Consider the following 26,742-nt stretch of genomic DNA (forward strand, 5'->3'; position numbering starts at 1 on the left):
ATTGCTATGATTGACAATAATAACCGAATGAAACCTCTGACAAACGGATTGTCCAAAAACAGAGCTGTGCATTAAATGATTCAGACTAAATTCAGAGGAACAAAACTACAGCAGTGTTTGTGTTGGTTGAATATAGGCTATTTAATAGCTTTTACAGGGGGTGGGGTTGGGTTGGGCGGAGGGGTGGCAATCTCGATTCTATATCTATTTATGTGTATATACTGTACATATAAGGGCATAAAAATGCAGCTGAATGCCTTTTTAGCACCATTTTAAACTTGGTTTAAATTCAGTATTTGCTTGCATTCATTGTGTGTTATCATTAAAAAATGATGTAAGTTATTCACTTTTTAAATTTAACATTAAAATGTATATTGTTTAATCATTTCTAAATATTTATTCAAATGGAAAACTTAAAAATAAGTAAGCAGGTATAACCTGCAATATTTTAGATGCATGTATATTTAGTAAAGAGCCATACAGGTACCTAGTGGGTTATATATATATATATATAGTTTCTGACCACAAAATGAATCTAATTTGCTTCTTTGCATTGGAATTTAAAAGCCTTTTCTTTATTTAACCTTAAATACTACTCTAATTGTTATACATATATATATATATATATATATATATATATATATATATATATATATATATATATATATATATATATATATATATATATATATAAATAGAGAAAAGGCTTTTAAATTCACACACACATATACACACACACACACACACATTATATATAAAAATATTAAATGAATATTATCAAAAACTAAAATATAGAACATGCATGGTCACATTATAAGTAAGCAATACCTGAGGGTAACCCTTATGAAAATTTAGCCATGGTTTTATAATAGTAAAAGTTTAGTAACCATGTTTTTTTGGTGCATTGATTACCATTTGTATAACCATAGTTTACTACAAATACCATGGTTAAACTATGGTTAATGTAGCAAGACCATGGGTAATTTGTGGTTACCATGGTTTAACTATAGTAACCATGGCTTGTTTGTTTGTTTGTTTTATTTGTAATAAAACCATGTTTAATTTGGAGAGGCAACAAACGGTTGCTTCTCCATCACTCTCCAGGATAAAATTATACTGTAATTATACTGTCATCGACGTAAAAATCAATGCATAATACGCAGTAATGTTTACCAAAAATTGCTGCACATACCTGTATATTGAAGCCGTCTTTTCTATCCTACTTAAACACATTCAAATATACTGTTAACGCTGGTTTGTTTGCGGAGCTCCGTGAATCACGTGACCACGTGGCGGCGACGCCGGCGAGATCAAAGCTTGTCGCAGCTCTGTTTTACAATGGCTCTGGCGTTAAAAGCGTTACATTTTACGATTTACATCACATTAAGTGCGCCAAAACGGTATTTATCGTTTGAATTTAGTATTAAAACGTACAACTTTTGAAAGCTGACTTTGTTTAAAATCGCAAGCAAGGTTGCCAGTTTGGCGTGAGATTTACATGGGTAGAGTAAGATCGTGAGACAGAGCCTGAAAGCGTGTGTCTCACGCCAAATGCGTGAGAGTTGGCAACCCTGGTACTCTTCTGGGATTTCATTCTGCTATCATTATTCTGCTATCATTATTTACCATGTTGCAGTTATTACTTTCCTCAGTTTCTGATAAGAACGAGGCAGGAGAGGAGTCTCAAGAGTCTCCACTTATATATAGCACATGAAATGAGATTCACCGGAAGTTTGCCAGCTGGCTTATCATTTTGCGGAAGTTCTAAAGAACGCTCCGTGCATATGGTCAATTCCCACCCCTGTCCCGTTGGTGGCGAGTGCGCTCCAGAACAAAAACGAAACTGTCACAAATGTTTTCCTATGCGTTTGATTAGGCACAGACGAGTACACAAAACGATCAACGATCTATCACGCCACATTAAAGAGTGCCAAAACGGTATTTATTACTTGAATTTTCCTTATGAAATAGACAGAATTGGAAATCTGAGACTTTGTTTTATATCAAAAGTAACTCAAAGCCTAGCCTATTGCTATTTATCGGAAGGAAGACGCACTACTGTTCATTCATCAACTGAAAACAGCACAGACCAAAATATGGATTGTGATTTAACAATCCATTTAGGTTCCTTAAAATCAGAATCTATTAAAATCGAGAAAATTATTATTTTTTTCTTTACCCAGCATATTTAGCATATTTTGTTGTTTTTAAACACTGCGCTGTCGTCCTGTAGGTTTATGATTAGAAATGAAAATGTGAACAAAAATAAAAGCAATTAAATGTTTTAATCTAATTAAAATATAATAGATTATGACAGAATTTTTACGACCCTGCCCGTCTAAATGACGGACAATGTTAAAGTCTAGCGCAACCTCTGATATAAACCTTCCAGCAGATTTCACTGGCTGAATGATCAGTGAGATGGAAGTGCTGAACAGCTGTAGGCACTTTCCACAAATAGGGTGTCAATTGGTGTCCCAGTTTAATAATAAAACACAGTGGGTCTTATTCACTAAGAATTATGCGGATTATTCATATTTATGTGCACAGGAGAACTTCTCACGAAAGATTTCCGCCTAGTTCATGTACGGACATGAATTTGCTCTTAACCTTGTTCTAATGTTCCTACACAACATTACATTTACAGGCTTGTATTTGTCAACGTTTAACACGTTTTTGTGTGTTTGTGTGTGCATGTAATTTCATCTGATTTGTTGGACGTTTAGAATATATCTGTTTGTAAAAGTTATTGATGAATTTGTGGCAGCATTCATGTGCAAATTTTATGCACACAATTGTGCATACTCAGAGTTAGTGAATGAGACCCAATGTAAAAGACAGGAAGCTGTTGGATAAACTATACCTATATTATTTGTGTAGTTATGTGTATCTACCACCATGACTATTCACTTAATTTTAGACAAAAATGTAGGACTTTTTTTTTTTTGTACAATTGCATGATTTCCACTAAAGTAATACAACATTTGATACAGTTGAGACGCATTTAAAGTGACATCAGTAATCTAATTTAATTTCCTTAATTTGTTTTTATAAATTAGTGTTACTCACCAAGCTCAACCATTCAACTCTGTCATCAGTTATCACAAGAAAAAAAAGGATTTTACAAATATTTTTAGTGGTAGCACTTATATTAGTTAACATTAGTTAACGACTTTAGTTAACATGGACTAAGAATAAACAATACTTCTACAGCATTTATTAATCTTAGTTAATATTAATTTCAGTATTTACTAATTCATTAAAATCAAAAGTTGTGTTTGTCATTAGTTAATGGACTGTGAACTAGATTAACTATGAACAACTGTATTTTTGTTAACTAACGTTTACAAAGATTAATAAACACTGTAATGTATTAATTGTTTGTTTATGTTAGTTAATACATTGACTAACATTAATTAACGAAACCTTATCGTAAAATGTTACCTTTTTTAATTTATGAGATTTAGTTATAAAAAGTATTATCTTTTGTTAATTAATTTTAATTCATCTATAAACCAAGCTTCCAGCTTACAACCAAATTAGCTTTGAGTTGGTTAACCATTCCACTGTGTTTCTTTTAATATTTTTGTTCATTATTATTGTATTATTGGTAACACTTTACAATGAGGTGTTATTTGTTAATATTAATATTAACTAACTATTATCTAACAATACATTTATTACACTATTTATTAATCTTTGTTAGTGTCGTTCATTGTTTGTTAGTTCACGGTTCATTAACTAATGTTAACAAACACAGGTGATTTTAATAATTTATTAGTAAATGCTGAAATTAACATTAAGATTAATAAATGCTGTAGAAGTATTGTTTATTCTTCTTTCATGTTAACTGATGTAGTTAACTAATGAACCATATTGTAAACTGTTACCGTATTATTGCTAGAAAATGACATTTCTTAAGACAGCTAGAAAATAAATGTTTTCAAATGTGCTCAAAATGTTTCTCAAATCTCAGTAACAGGGTTTAGTGGCAAGTTAAAAAGTAAAAAAGTTGTAATACTTCAAGAATAAAGTGAAATTATGAGAAAAAAGTCCAAATTTCCTTCAGATTTATTTTGTGCTATAAACTTGAAATAAAGAGAAAAAATAGAATGTTATGAAAGAAATAGTGTTATGTTAAAAGCAACGAAGCACAATTATTGCAGTTATTATTTTTATTATGCTGGCACGCTACAAATAATGAATGGAGGATGTTAAGTATTATTTCCATTTGTTTACTGTGTTATACCATGAATAAAAAGTTTGTAAATAGTCACTTATACAGTAGTCAGCATTTGAAGTGGATCAAAACCATTCATCAAAGTTGTCCAAAATAACCAAAACAATACCCATTTTTGTCTTTTACAATCTTTAATTAACTTTTTTGATCCACTTCAAATGTTGACTACTGTGTACCTCAGAAAAGACAACAATAACTTATAACCCTGAGCAACTTTTTTTTAAAAAAACTTTTTTTAAACTTTTAACAATATAACTAATTAACCTTTAGAACGTTTTATTGTTGTTTTTAATTAAATACATTTGAGAAATGAAAGATTTGAATGAACATGTTTTTGGAGTAGGTGGTGAGATTTTCACAAAGAAAACAGTACAATTTAATAAAACGAATGTCTCATTGTATTCGAAAAGACAATGTAATTACATGAATACAGCGATCTGTCCCGCCACATTAAAGATCTTGAAAACACATTATTGCAAGACACATTGTTTGTATTTTGCTATAGAACTGACTGATTTTGAAAGCTGAGACTTTTTTTATATTAAAAGTACCAAAAGCACAAATCTTATTGCTATTATTGGGTGGCTGGTGCACAATTTACAGGCATAATGAATGCAACTGAAGACGTGAAATGTTAATTCCAAGCATACTGTCCCTGAGTGTGTAACATGGTATGATTTCTGCTAATATATTCAAATAAGTTCCAGTGGCCTGGCAATTTATCATGGTGCTCCCAATCCGGGCCATTTGCATGCGCAAGCTGTACTCTCAAAATATTAGAACAATTTAATTCTCGTAACTTCGACTCAAAGTTTCAGCTTTATTCTCAAAACATTTTGACTTTATTCTCAAAATACTACAACTTTAATCTTGTAATCTTAGATTTTTTTTTTTTTAACGTGTCACTAAAATGCCATAGAAAAATAGATAGCTAAATAATAATATGAAGTTTGACCTTCAGAAGATTAAGTACTTCGATTTAAAGCCCAAAATATACTTCGTTTTTGTAAGCGCATAGTCGAGCACATAGCTTTTCAAAGTATCTATCTTAGTTTGGCCATTTGTAATATTTGTAATGTGTCTGGTTTCCGGTGTCATCCGTTTCCAGCTGTTTTTAGCTGTATAAAATAGGTTGTTTTGCTACTTAATATTGCAAATTGGTGTGTCTTACCATATTATTTTAATGTATTATCTTAATTCTAAACACAATCGTTTGTAGTGCAAACAGTTTTACTGTTTACTGCATTTCGTTTTTCTTCTCGTTATTTCCCTACGGTGGCTTATGAACCGGAAGTCTAACACATTACCAGAAAACGGCTTATTTTGCCATTGAAAAATAAGGGGGATACTGTATTTCATTCAGTTGAGCCATTCAATGCTCACTTTTAATAATTTCAAGCAGCAGACTCAAAGACTCCAAATTTTTATTGCAAGTGTACAATATAAACAATGAGCAGACATTGTTATAGTTGAATGTCCATCAGAGAGGTGTTACGAGCAAACAGAGACAGATGAAAGAAAACTACATGGAAAACAAGGAATCAACCGTCTAAATGTCAACCATTTATCTTTTCATATTTCCTCTTTCAGCTGGCAGGGGTGAAAAAAAACTCTAAAAGCATTAGTTTGAAAACTAAACGTCCAGTGTTGCTTTTGCTATGTTTGTTCATAGATCAATTCAAGACGGTTTTGATCATTTCATTTTATATTAGGGGATCATTTTAAAGCATAAAAAGGCCAAAAGTGCAATCAATACATAAAATGTTTCCATCACAGAATAAATAGTCCAGCACAGGGAAGGAAGAATTGCCAATCTGAATGACAACAGAAACTACTTCTATTGTTAAGTACTTTAAAAATGCGCTCAAGTTATGAATGATTTATTAGAGTATCCCTGCTTAAACACAAGCCATTTTTCTGATGGAAGTTTACATGAACACTATGTGCAAGTCAGACATGGGAAAGGGAATCTTACATCTCTGAATAACACAAATTTATAATGTGAGACACAATACTGGCGTTTGCTTTAATACACTGACAGTAGGAATTATAGTGAACGGTACAAAAAAAAGCAAGATTAAAATGCTAGAATAATATTACAGTATTTCAAACAACACACTATAGGGATAATTGCTTTGACGTTAAAAAAGGCAAAAAAAAAAAAAAAAAAAAAAGGCTCTCACCAGTAGTTTAATCAATCTAAGTTCAGCTTCTTAACTTATAATAAATTTATCTGAACCCACTGGTGAATCATGCAAGGATACGAATCCAAACTGTATTATACAGTAGCTCTATGTGTAAATTGTCACCAGTTGTGCATGATTGGCACATGCATTTTATTGCATGTCAAACTCCATTGACTTTTGGCTATGTTAGTGATGGCAACAATGTGACGAGGAAAAAAAAAAAAAAAAAAAGATCTTGCAAAAGATCTAGAAAGAAGCCCAGTCAATGCTATGGGACCCTCTTTACATATTCCAAATGTGCAAATATTAGAGCAGTACTGATTCTGGGTCTTCATCACTACTATTACAGCTGAAAGTTGACACATATTCCTGACAGACATCCACATTCTAATATCATTAGTTTTGCAGTGAAAAAACAACAAACACCTACAAAATTACATTACTGAATCTACAAAAAAAAGTATTTACAAAATACAAAAGGAATGCTTTTATAGAGTAAACCTTGAAGAAACCACTATTCCATTTTTGTGGAAATGGAACGACAAATTTATGTGACTCGGGAACAAGTTGCTGCTAGTACGGCCCGCACAGATTCTCCTGTGGAGCTTGAGTACATAAGTATGAAGGAAAAAAAAAAATGGCACATGACAAAAATGGTAGGAAACATCCTGGGATAGTCTTAATACAAAACATCATTGTCTAACCAAACCTGTAATACTCATGTAGGTACTGTAAATGCATCTATTAGGACTCAAGGGTTGTTTGCATGAGAAAACCTGATGGTAAAATAGCACAAACAGCACAAGAATAAGAACATCACAATTCAAGACAATGGCATAGATACAAATAAACATGCTTGTGACTGGCTTTGGTTGTTGGCTACCAAAAACAAAAAAATAAAATCCCCCAACAGGACAAAACACAGTCAGTTTTGGAAAGAGCTTTTGGTGTCGTCTAATATGCTACATGGCAACATTGTAAATGCAAAGAAATAGTTCACTGAAAAACTCTGTCATTATCTAGTCATCTGTTCAAAATATGATTTTCTTTGTTCCAAGAAGGTGTTTTGAAGACAAGCTGCTCTTTTCCATACAATGAAAGTTCTCGAGAACCGGGACTGTCAAGCTGCAAAAAAAGTACCATGAAAGTATCCGAAAAGTAGTCTGAACCCAACTTTCTGTGTAGCTTTGCGTGACAGAATGAACTAAAATTTAGGTTGTTATTCACTGAAAATCATTCCCTCATTGGTGCTTACACATATTTAAAGAGTTACTTCACCCAAAAATGAAAATTCTGTCATTAGTTCCAAACCCGTAAGACTTTTGTTCATCTTCAGAACACAAATTAAGATATTTTTGATGAAATCCAACACAACTGATGTCACATGGACTATTTTAAAAGCGTAATTTACTTCCAGACAAAAATGTCCAGATAATGTACCCTGTTGTCATCCAAGATGTTCATGTCTTTCTTTTTCTTTAACAGTTAAGAAATTGTTTTTTTGAGGATAACATTTCAGGAATTATCTCCATATAGTGGACTTCTACGGTGTCTGCGAGTTTGAACTTTCCAAAATGCATTTTAAATGCAGCTTCAAAGGACTCTAAACGATCCCAGCTGAGGAATAAGGGTCTCATCTAGAAAACGGTCATTTTCTAAAGAAAAAAAATGCATATATTTTTAAACCTCAAATGCTCTTCTGTAATCGTCTTTTCTAGCTCTACCCTGTGCAGTCCCTTTCAAGACAGTTAGGGTATGTTGAAACATTCCCATCTCATTTTCTCCTCCACCTTCAAAATCGTCCTACATCGCTGTTTTAACTTTTTTTGGCGTTTGACCTTTCCATGTTCACTTTGTAAAAACTAGGTCGGTACTTCTGCAGTGATGTAGGGCGATTTTAAAAGTTGGAGAAGAAAATGAGATGGGAGTTTTTTGACCTACCCTAACCGTATTGACACAGAGTACGCATGCGCATCACAGAGCTAGACAAGATGAGCATTTGAGGTTAAAAAGTATATAAATTTCATGTTTTTTTTAGAAAATGGCCGATCATTTCGCTAGACAAGACTCTTATTCCTCGGCTGCGACCATTTTAGAGCCCTTTGAAGCTGCATTTAAAATGCATTTTGGAAGTTCAAATATGGTCCAATATATGGAGAAAAATCCTGAAATGTTTTCCTCAAAAAACAATTTCTTCACGACTGAAGAAAGAAAGACATGAACATCTTAGATGACAACGGGGTGAGTACATTATCTGTAAATTTTTGTTCTGGAAGTGAACTACTCCTTTTAAGATATCCTTACTACCTTTCTAGGCCTTGAATGTGTCAGTTATGTTACTGTCTATGCAGGGTCAGAAAGCTCTCAGATTTCATCAAAAATATCTTAATTTGTGTTCTGAAGCTAACAAAGGTCTTACAGGTTTGGAATGACGTGAGTAAGTGACAATTTTAATATTTGGGTGAACTATCCCTTTAAACTTGTTGCATCATATTTGCTTGTAACGTGAAAACAGCATTTTGGCATCACTTGGATTAAATATTTTGTCGCACATAACTAAATATGTACAAACCATAAACAAGAAGTGAGAGCTACAATGAAGCGAAAGATTTTCAGTGAACAGCAACTTGTGTCCTCAGAAGATTTCAAATATACTGAAAGAATTATATACAGCACTACTACGATACATTTCTGGTGCTTTTTGAAGCTTAAGGGCTCACCATTTTCTTTTAAAGTATGGAAAAGAGCAGTATGAACATAGTAAATTTCTTCTTTCGTTTGCTACGGAAGAAATGAAAATCATAAAGCATTGCAAAGGCATGAAGGTGAGTAAATAATGACAGCTGACCTTTTTTTTCCTTAAAGTCTGAACTATCGCTTTAAACATGAAGAGGTGAGAGGTTGAAGTATTTGGAGATCTGGAAGAAATCTGAAGGCTGTAAACTGTAGATTGATGCAGTGTCCATGTCATTCAAATGGTCTCAAGCAGCCTGGCAGAATTGCTCAGTTTTACATTAAGGCCACCTGACTGTAGTATACTATTTTTGTGATCATAAATTGCACTTAGGTAAATCTATGCATTTGGTCTCATTGCTTGATGAGTGCTGAAACCCTGGAATGTCACTCGATGAAAGTCTTAAGGATGTGACATATTATGTTATTTTGTGTGACTGACAAACATCTGTATGTTTTTTTCCACAAAAGGTCTTGTGACTCCAGTAACATAAAAATGACATAAAATGGCTTGACTATAAAACTCCCAGAACCGTTCAGTTTTAGGATTTAAAAAAAAAAAAAAAAGCGATATTGTGTTATTGGGTGGACAAACAGTCCATTTCACACATTCATCTCCATATTGTAAAGGGGTACCTCCCCGAAAATGAAATTCTGTCATCATTTGCTCACCCTCATGTAATTCCTAGCTTTTTCTTTCCTCTGTGGAACACAAAAGAAGATATTTTGAAGAAAGTTTCAACTGTTTTGTCCATATAACAAAAGTAAATTAAGACACTAATTGGACAAAAACACTGTTTTTGTGTTTCACAGAAGAAAAAAAGGTCATGCTGGTTTGGAATGACGTAAGGGTGAGCAAATGATGACCAAATTAAATTTTTGGGTGAACCACCCCCTTGTTTCACTGGTGTGTACATAGGAATACTCAATGGCATACTGAATACACCTAATACATCTTACGTTCTGTCTGTCGTAGCTTAACTGTTGCTCAGTTACAATGAAAAAAAAAAAAAAAAAAAGGGAAAATCTGCATAATTTTGACATCAGAGCAAAGCTGAGACCTCTCTCCATGCTAATGGCTCAAAACAGCTGGTGCATAGGCAGTTCACACAGTGATTATGTGACGGAGTACTCTTTAGTACAATAATAGCATGTAATTTCGAGGGCGAAACATTCGTTGTGTTTCTCTCTGCAGATTAGGGATCACCTGGATGTGAAGTATGAGTACGGCCTTCCAGCCATTTCCTCATTAAAGGCTATTTTTTCTTAACAGCCGCCAGTTCTTTCTGAATGTCGACAAATTTGGGTCGATTCTCAGGCTTGTACTCCCAACATCTCTGCATGATCCTGTACACCTCGTCTGGACACTTCTGCGGGCAGGACATTCTGTAACCTACATTGTACACAAACAAACTTTCTGTCAGGGATGATTACAAATCAATAACTGACCGTGGAAATGTTGTCAAGATTATTACAAGGCCAACAGAGATTGCAGGTTATGTCAAAACATAGCACTAGGGTGCTGCACATTGTGTAGTACATACTGTGTTTTTAAAGCAAAACATATGTGCAATAACTCAAGCATGATAAACCTTTTAAACTCAACAGCTGTTGCACTTTTATATTTATTTTTATATTTAATTTAATTTTATTTTATTAATAATAATAAATGCATTATACAATTAATTAATAAAAATTTAATTATAACAACAATAATATTAATAGATTAAAAAAACTACATATGATCATATAGAATGCAAAAGTAATAAAATAAAATAAATTTAAAAAACTTAAATTCAATCATTGAATTAATTAATTTAAGTAATCACATAAACTGTCTCTGGTTTATTCACTACAAATGGAGTTTGTTTTGTACCTTTTTCAACCTGTTCTCGAGCTTGCTGGTTGGTCATGCCTGGATAAGGACATACTCCTAGACTGAATGTTTCCCACAGAAGGATCCCATAACTCCACACGTCACTCTCTGAGCTGTATCTCCCTGGGATTTAAACAACATGTCAAACATCAGTCTGGATCCAACATAACAGGACGAAGAACACAAATCAAGTACTTGATTAAAAGCACAGATACCGTAAAAAAAATTACTTAAGGTACAAGTACAAAAGTACTTCATCTGATTTTTGAAGTTGAGGGATAAAATATGATTGGAGTTTTTTGACATACCCTAACTGTCTTGAACCAGAATACACAGAGTTCAGGCACAGTAAGACAAGACAAGCGTTTGAGGTTAAAAAGTATTTAAATTGTATTTTTTAAATGAAAATAACCGATCGTTTTGCTAAATAAGACCCTTCTTCCTCGGCTGGGATCGTTTACATCCGCATTTGGGATCGTTTGAAGCCGCATTTAAACTGCATTTTGGAAGTTCAAAATCGGGGCACCATATCAGTCCATTATATAGAGAAAAATGCTGAAATGTTTTCCTCAAAAAACACAATTTCTTTACGACTGAAGAAAGAAAGAAAGATGACAAGGGGGTGAGTACATTATCTGAACTGTTGTTCTGGAAGTGGACTTCTCCTTTAAGACAACTGTGTGTAAATGTAGTATAAACATACAATATAAAAACAGACTGCTATAGCAGCAGGGAAGATACATGGCCATTAATTTGTACTATTTTAACGTTATTATTCATGTTTTACCTGAAGCAGTATCATGTGCAGTCTGTGATACGCAAATGTCCACATTCAAGCATTTAGTAAAACCAGCTTTCCCTTTTACAGTAGACTTAGTTCTTAAATAACTGACAGTAGTGATTTAAAGGTCCACTGAAGTGCTCTGAAATGTGCAGCGTTATTCTTTGTGTTGACGATGAAACAAAAAGACAGAGCGGGACATATCAAGCAGTCCCGTCCCATTTTTAAATAGCCAATAGCATTTCGCTTATAACACAGCTTGGGCCAGAGTCGTTGAGCTCGGTAAAGCCGCATTTGACAGCTTTTGACAGCCACAGTTTAATAGATTACCCCTTTTACTCGTCAGTGCTCTTTGTCTAACCATTTCTTCTTCCTAAGTTATTAAATATAGCATTCTGTGTAGAATTCATACGAGTCTGATACATTCTGTGGTCTGTGCTGACTCGTGCGCATGACAATAGCTGGAAACCAGACTTCTTTTGCCCCAATGGAAAGCATATTTACACCGTCTGAATCAATCCCTACCTCCTATATAGTGCAGTACGTGTCATTCGCCATACAGAAAATACTAACTCCGGTAACAAGTGACCGATTTCCGCAGCCTCAGCATCTATTTATAGTGTGGGATGCTTCGGAATAGAAGAGCATTTGATTGGACAGAAAGTTTGATGAGAAGCTGAAGTGCAGGGTGATGTCATCAAAATCGTTGATCCATATTGGCTGAAGTTAGAGACTGTATGTTTTGAAAGCTTATAACTTCTAAATGCGAATTTTGTTATTGTTTTGGAGCGCACTAGCTTATAGATAACCTCAAGGTATAATATTATAAATCAGCATTAGTAGCCTACTTTTAATGCCAAAAGCTGCATACACTCTCAAGCTCACAGGATCTCCTGGTTCTTAGCACATTTTGAGTCAGACATGAAGACTCGCTCTGACCGGATCACAGAATCAGTCAATTTTTGACCCTAGAACAGCTACATTTGTAGGTTACAGTTTACAAAAATAAAAATTCTATTATCAATTATTAACCCTAGCGTTGTTCCAAAGTTTCTTTCTTCTGTTGAACATAAAAGATGATGTTTTGAAGAATGTGGGTAACCAAAGTGGGTTTCTGGTCCACATTGACTTCCACTGTACTTTTTGTTTTTGTTTTTTTACTGTAGAAGTCAATGGAGACCAGCAGCTATTTGGTTACCCACACTCTTTAAAATATCGTCTGTTGTGTTCAATAGAACAAAGACACTTTTACAGATTTGGAACAACTCGAGAGCTAATAATTGATGACAGAATTTTCATTTTTGGATGAACTATCTGCTTAAGAACTGTAACGATATGAAAAACTAAATTCTAATATCAATATCAATCAATTCACTCCTATTATACATGTAAACAGGATCACTTCATTAAAGGGTTAGTTCACCCAGAAATGCTAATTCTGTCATTAATTACTCAACCTTATGTCGTTCCAATTCCGTAAGACCTTTATTCATCTTCGGAACACAAAAGGTATTTTTAATGAAATTTGAAAGCTTTCTGACACTGCATAGACATGTTCAAGGCCCAGAAAGGTAGTAAGGACATCATTAAAATAGTCCATGTGACATCAGTGATTCAACGTAATGTTATAAAGCTACTTTCTGTGTGCAAAGAAAACAAAAATAACTTTATTCAACAATTCTTCTCTTTCATGTCAGTCTTCGATTCGTGTTCACTACAGTACCATGACGCACCGATGTAGAACCAAAAGGGTCTTGTTTACAAGCAGAGGAAGACATATTCTGTACATAAAACAGTTTTCGTAAACATATCTGAAGATTTTGACAGAGAGGATGGCTTGCAATTACTTACTATAAGAACCAGAATATGCAGACGATAAACTAAGAGAGACATTCTATGTCAGAAAATCAGCTCTTGCGTCAGCATAACCACACATATGCGTTGTGGTACTCTTGTGAATGCACATCGAAAACTGACATGGAAGAGAGGAATTGTTGAATAAAGTTGCACACAAAGTATTCTCGTAGCTTCATAACATTACGGTTGAACCACTAATGTCACATGGACTATTTTAACGATGTCCTTATTATCTTTCTGGGCCTTGAATGTGGTAGTTGCGTTTCTGTCTATGCAGGGTCATAAAGCTCTTGGATTTCATCAAAAATACCGTAATTTGTGTTCCGAAGATGAATGAATGAATGTTCAGTTTTGGGTGAACTATCCCTTTAATTGGTAGAAGTCACTTTATCTAACAGCAGCACAGACAGCGTGAGTGCTTACCATAGTTCAGTGCTTCTGGTGCAGTCCACTTGATTGGGATCTGTTTCAGTCCTGATGAGGAGTAGATGCCATTGTCCTCCTGGCGGGACATCCCAAAATCACTGATCTTCAGCACATTGTTCTCTCCCACAAGGCAGTTGCGAGCAGCCAGATCTCTGCAAGGTTTCGAGAAACACTGTAATGTCACCTCATAAACAATGAAACACGTGCAAGACACAATCATGACTGTGATTGGACATCTATGGGATAATTGGTCTAAACTGGATTCAAATCAGAAGGCGAGAAAAGTCAACTTCTGCCAACAAAATGATTGCCAGGAGCTGGAGCAAGCAGTCTAGACCCACAATTATCCTGTGATTACACTTATGAACACCCCCAGTCTGCAAAAAGTGCCCAGTGAGAGCTGCAGCAGCCAAGACAGGATCATCAACCTTCTGCTGTCAAGAATATCCAAGTCTTGACATGTTTAACTGTTTTACAAAACTTCAGAGTACAAGAGTGTCTTGCAGCCCTGTACTGTCTGGGAATGGATTAGCTTGGAACCAGTTACTGTACAATTAAGGTCAAAAGTTTGCATCCCTCTTTCAGAACCATTAAAAATGTTAATTATTTTACCAAAATAAGAGGGATCATACAAAATGCATGTCATTTTTTATATAGTCCACAAGAGAAAATAATAGCTGAATTTATAAAAATCAAAAGTTAACATCCCCTTGATTCTTAATACTGTGTTGTTACCTGAATGATCCACAGCTGTGTTTTTTTGTTTAGTGATAGTTGTTCATGAGTCTCTTGTTTGTCCTGAACAGTTAAACTGGCCGCTGTTCTTAAGGAAAATCCTTCAGGTCCCACAAATTCTTTGGTTTTCCAGCATTTTTGTGTATTTGAACCCTTTCCAACAATGACTGTATCATTTTGACACCCATCTTTTCACACTGAGGACAACTGAGAGACTCATATGCAACTATTACAGAAGGTTCAAACTCTCACTGATGCTCCCAGAAGGAAACACGATGCATTAAGAGCCGGGGGGTGAAAACTTTTTGAATTTGAAGATCAGGGTAAATTTAACTTATTTTTCTTCAGTGTGAAAAACGGATCTCAAAATCATACAGTCATTGCTGGAAAGGGTTCAAATACACAAAAATGCTAAAAAAAAACAGAATTTGTGGGACCTTCTGAAGGAAGGATTTTTCTGAAGAACAGCAGGCAGTTTAACTGTTTAGGACAAACAAGGGACTCATGAACAACTATCATTAAACAAAAAAATAAATTCTGATCATCTGAAATTTTGATCAGGGTCATTTTTATAAATTCAACTATTTTCTCTTGTGAACTATATGTAAACATTTTTTATGTGAAACATCTTATTCAGGTCAGTACTAAAACAATAACAATGCTTTTTGTATGATCCCTCTTATTTTGGTAATTAACATTTTTAATGATTCTGAGAGAGTGATGCAAACTTTTGACCTCAACTATATAGCACTATCAACAACACATTTCCATATCACAACATTCAAAATTCAAATCTAAGAAGAACCGGCCCCTATCTACTTATTTACTTCTTGAAGTCTACAAAAGTCGATCATCATATTCTTAACGTCTCTCTCATATATGAAAAATGATTCTATCTAAACTCTTCCATTCCCAACCAGTGATTTAAGATTCTAGTCTACAGCCACCGCTGTGTGTCTCGCTGACATTTATGCTGAGCAGACATCCTCAGCTACACAACCATATTAGGTTGTCACATCCCAAAAATTGCTTTGCTGACATGAGATGGGAAAAGACAGTATGGGGGCACGGAGAAGAGAGGGGTGATCTGACAGAAAGGTGCTCAAACCACCGCCACCCCCTAACATGATCATGTCTGATAGTAAATGGATTTTAGCGGGGTGCTGATAAGAGCCGTGGCAGTGAAAGCGCCCAGAGCTCATTTCTGAGCTGAGGCTCAATTGTGAGCGGCGTATTCAGCCGACCGGCTCCAGCCTCAAACAGCACAATGCACCAAAGCCCATTTCACAGTTTAAAAAGAAACCACTAGAAAGAAGCAAGAAAAATGGGGCAGGAAGGGGCCGCAAGGTCCTTATGTTGTACTGGGTGGCTGAGTTGTTTAGATAAAGAAACAGGAAGGTACTCTTGAGCTGCACAGCTGATAATACACAGTTCTGGACGGTTCAAGAGGATAGTAGTAAAATATAAATGGGCTGTGGCCAAAGCAACACTTCAATTTTTAATGTTCTTTTCCTATATACTCCTCCAATTGTTGTCAAAAGATTTACACCAAACTAGTGACGCCAAAACACTGAGGAACATAAATTGCAAATGCTTTTTTTGGATGTGTTGCCATGGTGATTTATTAAATTAACAGAAATTAAAGTGCATTGTTCAAACTCCTCACAACTTTTTACATATGGAGAACGCTGAAGTTGTTCTGAGGAAACATGCTTAGTTGGGTAATTCCAGCTGGAATCATCAAATGGTCCCCACCTGACCCCCTCAGATTTGTCTGAAAAAAAAATCTATGTGATAGGTAATATGCCCAATAGATCATATACAAAATTTCAGATCTCTACTGTGCGTACTTTTTTCACAAAAAATCTGTAAAAAAGTTTGTTTTTTACCCCGTTTTGGCATCACTGTCTGAGTGACCATGTTCAGACTAAAATATCTCCAGAACTATTTGTGCCAGGTCCATGAAATTTTCTGGGCTAAGAGTCTTAGTCCAGAACTGCATGAATTACAACTCACAGCATTGTTACTGAATTTACACCTGAATGCTGGCCCTCTACTTTTCTTTGAAACTATTACTTTAAGGGATTTCAGATGTCCATAGAAATCTCAATCTTCAATGTATAAGCATCAAACTTGGTAAATGGTCTGATATGTACCATGTCTTTCACATCCTTTGATATCAGACAATAGAGTCTGATGGATGTTGAGATATTAAGGTCTAAAAATGGAAAAAAACTATTTACACCAATGTTCAGAGCAATATTTCCCATGAATGACACCAGGTGTGAACATGAAACTTTTTTTTTTGAAAGAGCATGTTCTTATTGATAAAATATAAAAAAAATTGGGATGGGGTTTTGCCTCATTTTTCTGTAATAATTTTTTAAAAAATCATTGTTGTGTGACATTCACAACTACTGTAGTACCAGCTATTTTGAACTCATATGCCTAAATTAATGCTATGATGCAGCATTCCATTGTGCTCGGGACTCGGGGAAATCCGACCTCCACCTCGGGAAAGTGCAATGGAACGGCCACTTAAGTTGGGGTTCCGAAACACACACTCGGGCCAGTTCAGTGCAGACCGAGTCGGTTGGAATTATCCATAGGCATCCATATTTTTGCCAACTGTTACAATGGAACGCATTTACGACGGACATCGGGAGAACTAACTCGGATTCACCGACTACCGACATTCAATGGAATGCAACATAAGTACCTAATCTTGATGTTCCACCCAATCCAGTGAATAATACATCCATTTTCATTGAGAAAGGAGGGCAATATTGATTAGAAATAATAATATTCAGGTGGTATGAGATCTAGCATCAATCAATCAGTCAATCAGTCAACAATGATCAATTTTGAGGTCAGTCGAGTATCAGGAACACCAGGATTCCATGTCAACTTTGAGGTTGACCCAGTTGAACAAGGCCTTCACATCACAGATATGGCCCAGGACAATATGTTACTTGTGTGTATGACCGACAGTGGTGGGTTGGTATCATCAGAGACGTCTCTGACACAGAGCAAGACATTCAAGTGCTTTTTTTGCATCCCCATGGCCCAGCTAGAGGCTACTTTTGGCCAAAAAGGGAAGATGTCTGTTGGGTGCCTCTCCAGCACATCATAATGAAAATTGATGTGCCAGTTACTTCCACTGGACGATGCTATGTCATAAAAGAAAATGAAACTGTGGATTCAGACACTTTCAACAACCTTCAGTAACTGTTATGTCACATTTATTTGTGTTGGTGGTATACATTATTAAAGTGTATTTTGTATTTTTTGTATAAGTGGAACATTAATAAATTCTGTTGAAATGCCCATACCAAGTTGAATAGCAAAACTGAACAATAGGATCAGTGACGAAACTCTGAGTTTTAAAAAAATCATTACAGAAAAATGAGGCAAAACCCCATCCCAATGTTTTTATATTTTATCAATAACAATATGCTCTTTCAAAAAAACAAGTTTTATGTTCACACCTAGTGTCATTCATGGGAAATATTGCTCTGAACATTGGTGTAAATCAGTTTTTTTCCATTTTTGGGCCTTAATATCTCAACATCAATCAGACTCTATTGTCTGATATCAAAGGATGTGAAAGACATGGTACATATCAGACCATTTACCAAGTTTGATGCTTATACATTGAAGGTTGATTGAGGTTTCTATGGACATCTGAAAACCCTTAAAGTAATAGTTTCAAAGAAAAGTAGAGGGCCAGCATTCAGGTGTAAATTCAGTAACAATGCTGTGAGTTGTAATTCATGCAGTTCTGGACTAGGACTCTTAGCCCAGAAAATTTCATGGACCTGGCACAACTAGTTCTGGAGATATTTCAGTCTGAACATGGTCACTCAGACTGTGATGCCAAAACATCACACAGAAACATCAATTTTTACAGATTTTTTGTGAAAAAAGTATGCACAGTAGAGATCTGAAATTTTGTATATGATCTATTGGGCATATTACCCATCACATAGATTTTTTTCAGACAAATCTGAGGAGGTCAGGTGGGGAACTTTTCCAAAATTTGATGATTCCAGCTGGAATGACACAGTTTCATTAATTTCTGATGTTCTGGGCCTCAACAGCAATATAATTAATCATACAGACAGCACAATGTCATATAACCTCACACCAGCTCAAAAGCACCCACAGCCCAAAATGGTTTGATTATTCACTTTTTATATTTTCTATTCACATGTTATCTTTTCTAACATGTTGATAATTATCCTACTGGGTGGAAAGGAATAAATAATATTAAATGTAATACAATTAATTAACCACTAAATGGCTGTAAATATTCCTGATTATAAAGAGGTTGTTGCATTTGGATATATATTTTAAGACATTATCTTTGTTTTTTGTTGTTGAGTTTTTTTTTTGTTTTTTTTTTAGTTTTCTTGTTGTTAAAAAAAAAAAAAGCTTGATCTGATTTCATCACTCTGGGCTGTTTACACTTGCCATTAAAGGAGAAGTTCGCTTCCAAAACAAAGATTCACATATAATGTACTCACCCCCTTGTCATCCAAGATGTTCATGTCTTTCTTTAGTTGTAAAGAAATTATGTTTTTTGAGGAAAACATTTGAGCATTTTTCTCCATATAATGGACTGATATGGTGCCCCGATTTTGAACTTCCAAAAAGTAGTTTAAATGTGGCTTAAAACGATCCCATAAGCGGTTGTAAACGATACCAGCCAAGGAAGAAGTGTCTTATCTAGCGGAACGATCGGTTATTTTCAATAAAACTGTGATATAGGAGGGAGAACATAAGATGGGAGTTTTTCGACATACCCTAACTGTCATGAACCGGAAAAAAACGGTTCAGGCAGAGCAAGACAAGAAGAGCTTTTGCCATTAAAAAGTACATAAATTGTATTATTGTTATGAAAATAACCGATCATTTCGCTAGATAACCCCTTATCATCCAAGATGTTCATGTCTTTCTTTCTTCAGTTGCAAAGAAATTATGTTTTTTAAGGAAAACATTTCAGGATTTTTTTCCATATAGTGGACTTCTATGATCCCCCGAGTTTGAACTTCCAAAATACAGATTAAATGTGGATCCCAGTTGAGGGTCTTATCTAGCAAAACGATCGGTTATTTTCATAAAAATAATACAATTTATATACTTTTTAATGTCAAATGCTCGTCTTGTCTTACTCTGCCTGAACCATTTTTTTTTCTGGTTCATGACAGTTAGGGTATGCCGAAAAACTCTCATCTCATGTTTTCCCTCAACTTCAAAATCATCCTATATCGCTGTTTTACCTTTTTTGTTAAGGGTGTTTGATCTTCTTTGCATGTTCACTTTGCAAAGACTGGGTCTGTGTAAGACTGGGATGTAGGATGATTTTGAAATGATTTTTGAAGTTGAGGGAGAGAATACAATTGGAGTTTTTCGACATACCCTAACTGTCTTGAGCCAGAATACACAGAGTTCAGGGAGAGCAAGACAAGACGAGCGTGTGAGATTAAAAAGTATTTAAATTTTAATGAAAATAACCAATTGTTTCGCTAGATAAGACCCTTCTTCCTCGGCTGGGATCGTTTACAACCGCATTTGGGATCGTTTGAAGCCGCATTTAAACTGCATTTTGGAAGTTCAAAATCAGGGCACCATATCAGTCCATTATATGGAGAAAAATGCTGAAATGTTTTCCACAAAAAACATAATTTCTTTAAGGCTGAAGAAAGAAAGACATGAACATCTTGGATGACAAGGGGGTGAGTACATTACCTGTAAATTTTTGTTCTGGAAGTGGACTTCTCCTTTAACAATAAATAGGCTCCCTCTAGTGTTTTTATAAGCTAACTAATGAACTGTGAACACTGGATAACCTTTCTGAGGTAAATGCAAAGTAAAGTGACATACTGTTTGCAAGCTGTTTCATTTGATGTCTTTCTCTCTGCTGAAACACTGACTGAGTGATTATGAGACATGATATACTTCGATAAGTTGTACTGTATCTTTCAACATATCTTGTAATGTTCACTCACATTTATTTCGCACTATAATTTATATTAAAGTGGAAGAGATTCATGCTCCATGCTGCTGCTGGAACTGAAGTGCTACAGATGTCTGTCACACCACATTTAAGAGCATCAAAACAGCATTCATTTTTTTTAATTTTGTGATAAAATGTACAGAATTTGAAATCAGACACTTCTTTCTCATCAGAAGCAACAAAGCACAAAACAAAACTTAGTGTGATAACTGGATTGTAGGTGCATTACATATGAACAGTTTGGTTCCAAAACGCTATAAATCCATTTTGATTAATTTGAGTAAAAAAGTGTTTTCTTTACCAAGAAAGTGGCAAGATGAAAACCACTATTTTCTGATTCAAACTTAGACACAGCATCTTTAGGTTATAGTAACATTAAAATCCAAATCCAGATTTTGATTTTCAAAGATTTATTATAAAAACTGATTATTTTTTCCCCAAAATGCAATAAATCCATCAGGGCTCTACGCTTAAAGAAATTTAGGAGCACAGTCAAAATTTTAGGAGCACCTCACGAAAATTAATGCCATGATCATATGAATTTAAGACTTGCTACTCTGATTTAAGACCTTTTCAAGGCCTTAATTCACAGAAAAGTTATTATTGGTTATTATTGCTTTAACCTGTCCTGGACAGTCCTAAATTCAACACAAGCAATATTTTCTTCACGCAAGTTGCTGTCTGATATGCTTTTCCGCAACCTTTTGATTGACAGGAAATAATCAGCCATGATCATTGGCTGTGTCTAAATGAAAAAAATTTCTTACAACAGGCTGTTTTGTTGATACAAAATATTGTATATAATATTATTTATATTCTTTTGATTTTAATCGGACACATTTTTGCTATAATCAGTTGTATCACTACTACATCTGAAACATTTCAGTTTTTCTTACCTGTGTATACAGTTCTTTAGCTCCAGGTATGCCATTCCAGCAGCAGCGTCTAATGCAAACTTTACCAGTTGCTTTGTCTTGAGGTCCTCTTTTTTCTTTCTTAAGAATGATAAAAAGTCCCCGCCTGTTGAAAAATGGCAAAATAAATGAGCTACAGATACGCCATAAATTAAAAGAGACACCAACATCCCAAACAAGTTTATGACACTTTTAACGAGGATGGTTTCAGTGGCTAATGGCTGAAGCAAAGATCCAGTTTACTGACCTGGTACGAGCTCCATTACTATGTAAATGGGCTGCCGTTGGGTACAGACGCCTATTAACTTCACAATGTTGGGGTGATCATACTGCTTCAGGATCCTAGGGGTGGAAAAAGCATAAATGAATACGGACATGACCACATTATTTCATCACTCATCTTTATTATTAGGAGAATATGAATGAGGCGAACTTTATTTCCTGTTGTTTGAGAAATGAGATAAAGAACAAGTGTGACGTAAAGCATACAAAAGTGAATGTGGGTTCACCTGGCTTCTGAGAGAAACTTTATCTTGAGGTCTTGTGGTAGATCTTCCTTACAAGTTTTCACAGCCACCGGGGTTTTATCTCGCAGTGTTCCTCTAAAAACCTCACCAAAATTTCCCTAAAAAAACATTTGTCCAAAAGCATTTCTCAGTGTACAAAACAAAAATTAACTTTTTTTTTTTTCAGGATTCTTTGAATATCATGTTCAAAAGAACAACATTTATTTGAAATAGAAACATTAAAAAAAAACAAAAAAAACAAGGGAGTATTATAAGCATAGATGTGGACTTACTTTCCCAAGGAGTTCTCCAGGAATGACATCTTCATGATTGAGAATCCATTTCTTATCCTGAGCAAACAAACAAAAATAGTAAATTATCTTTCTGACACTTGTTCATTAATGAACTAATGACTCGTGCAGAGACAAACTGAAGCGAGATGCTGAGCGTCCTGTGGGTCAGTCACTGTGCTACTGCTCTGATGAATGATAATGATGCAATTATCACCTCATTCTCCAAAAGCATTCGCATAGACAGAGACATTCTGGGATATCTTTTGAAGATCTCTAAAAACCTTTTTTTTGTGAGAATTCTACTTTGAATTTTATTTACATTATTTATTTTATTTCAGGGCTCCACACTCAGGATTTTTCTACTGGCCCGGTCAGGCCTTTGGTTCAAATTTTCAATGGCCCTACCACAAAAAAACAAAAACAAAAAAAATGAATAGTTGCTGTTATCAATGTTTTTGACTCATGTTATCTTTTATTTTAATAAATAAGCTTATATGACAGCAAATTTTACATACAAAATAAAATTGTACAATTCTCGATTCCAATTTCGATACCACACCTAAACCTACTAGCCTAACTAAAGATCAAACATTATTTGTTCAAAAAATGTGTAATTATTAAGACTGAAAGAACGCAAACTCAGTCTTTATCAGCAGATGGCGCTTTTGGAATAGAGTGATATTACGTTTCTATGTACCGCTGGGCTTATGAACGCTACTTTAAATACGTCATACTGAGGCAAATGAAAAGAAAACGCCATGTAAACTTTTCTTAAAACAGTCAGCTCCCTTCAGAGATGCATTCACATAAACCACAGTTTCAATATTTAATAATATTATAATATTATATTATTATTTTTCAATAATATTTCCAATATTTCGCGCATTGTGAACCATGATTTAGCTCCACCTGTTACAGTATTTTTCCCTCTTTGCGTTCATCTTCAGCATCTCTGTCATTTGTTAACGGATGTCTAAAGAGTTCGTAATATTTACACACACATGGCATTTTGAAAAAAGATTGCATGCAGTTTGTGTGCAAGCCCGGAACAGAGATCGGATGAAATATGATCGGTAGATCTATACTGCACTGTATAAATTAAGTATGGATTAATCATTGCTAAGCTACAAAGCTAATCGTCAAGACGAGTATTTTGACATACTTTTGTAGGCTAGTTGTCCGTCAGAGACACGTCTTTCTGTGATCGCTTAAAATTTTAAATTAACAAGGTTAAAAAACATGCAAATGATAAACTTTCATGAGGACGCGGCAGCAGTGACAGATTCGTCAACTGTCCCGAGCGTCTTTACGCTGGCCCCGGGCCATCGGGCACTCCTTATTTTCGAGCCCTGTATATTTAGAAAATAAAACACTATAATGATAACAGCAATACACAAAGAGCAATATACACACAGGCCATTATGTGACTGCACAATCTGCAAAATGTCATTTCCAAAGGCTTTTAAATGCATGCAGTTGTCTGTGATTTTCTTTCATTGTGATTAAATGAACATTGACCCAAGCTGCTTTTACTGACACAAATAACGAATGTAGCACTGTAGGCTACGTTTGAGGATTTAAAGAGGTTCAGACAATTAAAAAAAGAAAAATCCCATTCTAAAATGCATTTACAGCAGTGCTAATGAGAATAGACATTTACTACAACACTGATAATGGCATCAATTAAAGAACCATTATTCTAAACATCAAGAAGATGAGTGACCTGCAGTGTGAACATTAAACTGGACAATAATTCACTTCACTCATGTTAATCCACAACCGAAACAATAAAACAAGCAGCAGTATCTGCCTCAAAACAGTATTTTAGACAGCGTACATTAGTTCCAATGCTCTCATTTCACACTTTGTCTGTCTACTAGGGCTGCCAAAATTGCCCGAATGGAACATATTAACTGTGATAAAACAAACAATTAACATGCTGCTGCTGCCGCTGCCAAGATAAAAAAAAATTAAAAAAAAACATCCAAAAGAGGCATGGCCGCTTTTATTAAAACGGCTATAACTTTTGAATGGAATGATATTTTCACCAAAATCACAATGTGTTTGTAAGAGTTGAATTTGAGGTCACATGAAAAAAAAAAAGTCGTGGAGATTGGCCACTTGGTGGTGCTAAAAGAGGCAAAAAACATAAAAACAGCCATAACCACGCAACCGATTGTCCTATCAACATGACAACTGGTACACACGATCTTGGCCCAAAGTGCCACAAGGCAATAAGGACATTTGCGCATCTCAAAAACCATGGCCACCATAGGCCAATAAACTTTAAGCGCCTGTTAGACAAGGTTAACTTAGCTCAATCGAAACGAAACTCAATGGGCCTGTTTGACTCACGACCCTAAAGGTCTGTGAGAAATTTGAAAGAAATTAGCGACTGGGGGGGGCAATATCACATTTTTCAAGGGCGTAAAACCACTGCACATTGTGTGGTTTTCAACACATAAGCACGATATTCGTATCATATGATAGAACTTCTCGTTCTGGACAACTTTGCCTTTAGAACCACTGCGGTCAATCAAACCGTTTGTAAAATGATTGAGAAATTGTAAAAAGAAATTGTACTTTTGTAAACTAGTCCTAGATTTTAGCTCAATCTGGAAATAAAAACACTGCGATACAATTCTCTGGACTCTCTAGGTCAATAATTATTAAAAAAAAAAAAAAAGTTCAAATTTACAATTTTTGGAAGCTATAATGGGGTCGTTTATACACCCAGAAGCCTATAAAACCCAAGCGAAAACTAAAAACTTAACGAAATCTGGAAAGCACATGCGACACTGATTTTAAACAAGCATGCAAAGTTTTAGGGAGACTGGAGCACAGCTGGTGCTATATCAGTCATAAACTTTAAAAAACATATTCTATAATTTACCATCACATAGATTTTCTGAAAATTAAATTTTCCCTAATGGTTAGGGAGTCAGGCTTGTAACCGAAAGGTCGCAGGTTCAAATCCCAGGTCCAACAGGGATTGAAGGTGGGGGTGAGTCCCTGGAGCAAGGCACCGAACCCCCAACTGCTCCGTGGGTGCCGCAGCGATAGCAATATGGCTGCCCACTGCTCTGGGTGTGTGTTCATGGTGTGTGTGTGTGCGTGTTTGTTCACTACTCACTACTGTGTGTGTGCACTTGGATGGGTTAAATGCAGAGCACAAATTCTGAGTATGGGTCACCATACTTGGCCACACGTCACATCCTTTCCTTTTCTAAATAATATGTAGTGTATGTTTCTTCTGTGCTTAAATGCCTTAAGCGTTTGAACCCTGGTAATCACTGCTTGCAGCTATATTTACCTTAACAAAATTCTGATTATTATGCTATTATATAATGTTTTTCTTAATTTTCAGAATGTTTCTCACTCCAAATCTGCTAAAATTATCCAGTGCCAATGGTTAGAAATGTCTGGAAATATGCAAATATGAAAACAGATAATTACATTCACAATGCAACAGCATACCACTTTAAAACAAGCCAAACTCTGAGAACCTGACAAGGTGGACATATTAGTAGTAGTAGCACTGTGAAATATTATTACAATTTAAAATAACAGTTTCTATTTGAAAATATTCAAACATTTTATATATTATTTTATTTTATTTATTATATTTATTGCTCCAGTCTTCAGTATGACATGATTCTTCATAAATCATTCTAATATGTGACCTTGAACCACAAAACCAGTCTTAATTAGCACGGGTATTTGTAGCAATAGCCAAAAACACATTGTATGGGTCAAAATTATTGATTTTTCTTTTATGCCAAAAATCATTAGGATGTTAGGTAAAGATCATGTTCCATGAAGATATTTTGTAAATTTTCTTACCGTAAATAGATCAAAACATATCATTTTGGTTGTAATATGCATTGCTAAGAACTTCATTAGGACAACTTTAAAGATGATTTTCTCAATATTGTGATTTTTTTTTTCCACCCTCAGATTTCAGATTTTCAAATAGTTGTATCTCAGCCAAATATTGTCATCTCCTAACATGACTGATTTTGTGGTCCAGGGTCACATATGCTGATTTTCTGCACATTTCTTATTATGAACAACATTGAAAATACTTTAATAATTTTGTGTAATCCTTGATTTTTTCCCCCCAGATTCTTTGATAATAAGAAAATTAAACAGAACAGAATTTATTTGAAATGGAAA

The 26,742-nt window shown here is 35.0% G+C and overlaps 1 protein-coding gene across 2 annotated transcripts in view; it reads right to left on the reverse strand.

Moving 5' to 3' along the window:
• Positions 1 to 5,647: 5,647 nt before the first annotated feature.
• The window catches only part of fer (fer (fps/fes related) tyrosine kinase), a 45,299-nt gene continuing 24,204 nt past the window's right edge, over positions 5,648 to 26,742 (reverse strand). For both annotated transcript variants that reach the window (XM_051109203.1, XM_051109204.1), the window contains exons 13-19: positions 22,567 to 22,623; positions 22,277 to 22,392; positions 22,015 to 22,109; positions 21,750 to 21,873; positions 14,097 to 14,251; positions 11,036 to 11,158; positions 5,648 to 10,552 (exon numbers count right to left, since the gene is read on the reverse strand). In XM_051109203.1, coding sequence (XP_050965160.1) covers positions 10,416 to 10,552; positions 11,036 to 11,158; positions 14,097 to 14,251; positions 21,750 to 21,873; positions 22,015 to 22,109; positions 22,277 to 22,392; positions 22,567 to 22,623 — 807 coding nt within the window. In that variant the 3' untranslated portion in view covers positions 5,648 to 10,415. The remainder of the gene's footprint in view (positions 10,553 to 11,035; positions 11,159 to 14,096; positions 14,252 to 21,749; positions 21,874 to 22,014; positions 22,110 to 22,276; positions 22,393 to 22,566; positions 22,624 to 26,742) is intronic.

Source organism: Labeo rohita, chromosome 5 (genome assembly GCF_022985175.1).
Source record: "Labeo rohita strain BAU-BD-2019 chromosome 5, IGBB_LRoh.1.0, whole genome shotgun sequence".
Classification (NCBI taxonomy): Eukaryota; Metazoa; Chordata; class Actinopteri; order Cypriniformes; family Cyprinidae; genus Labeo; species Labeo rohita.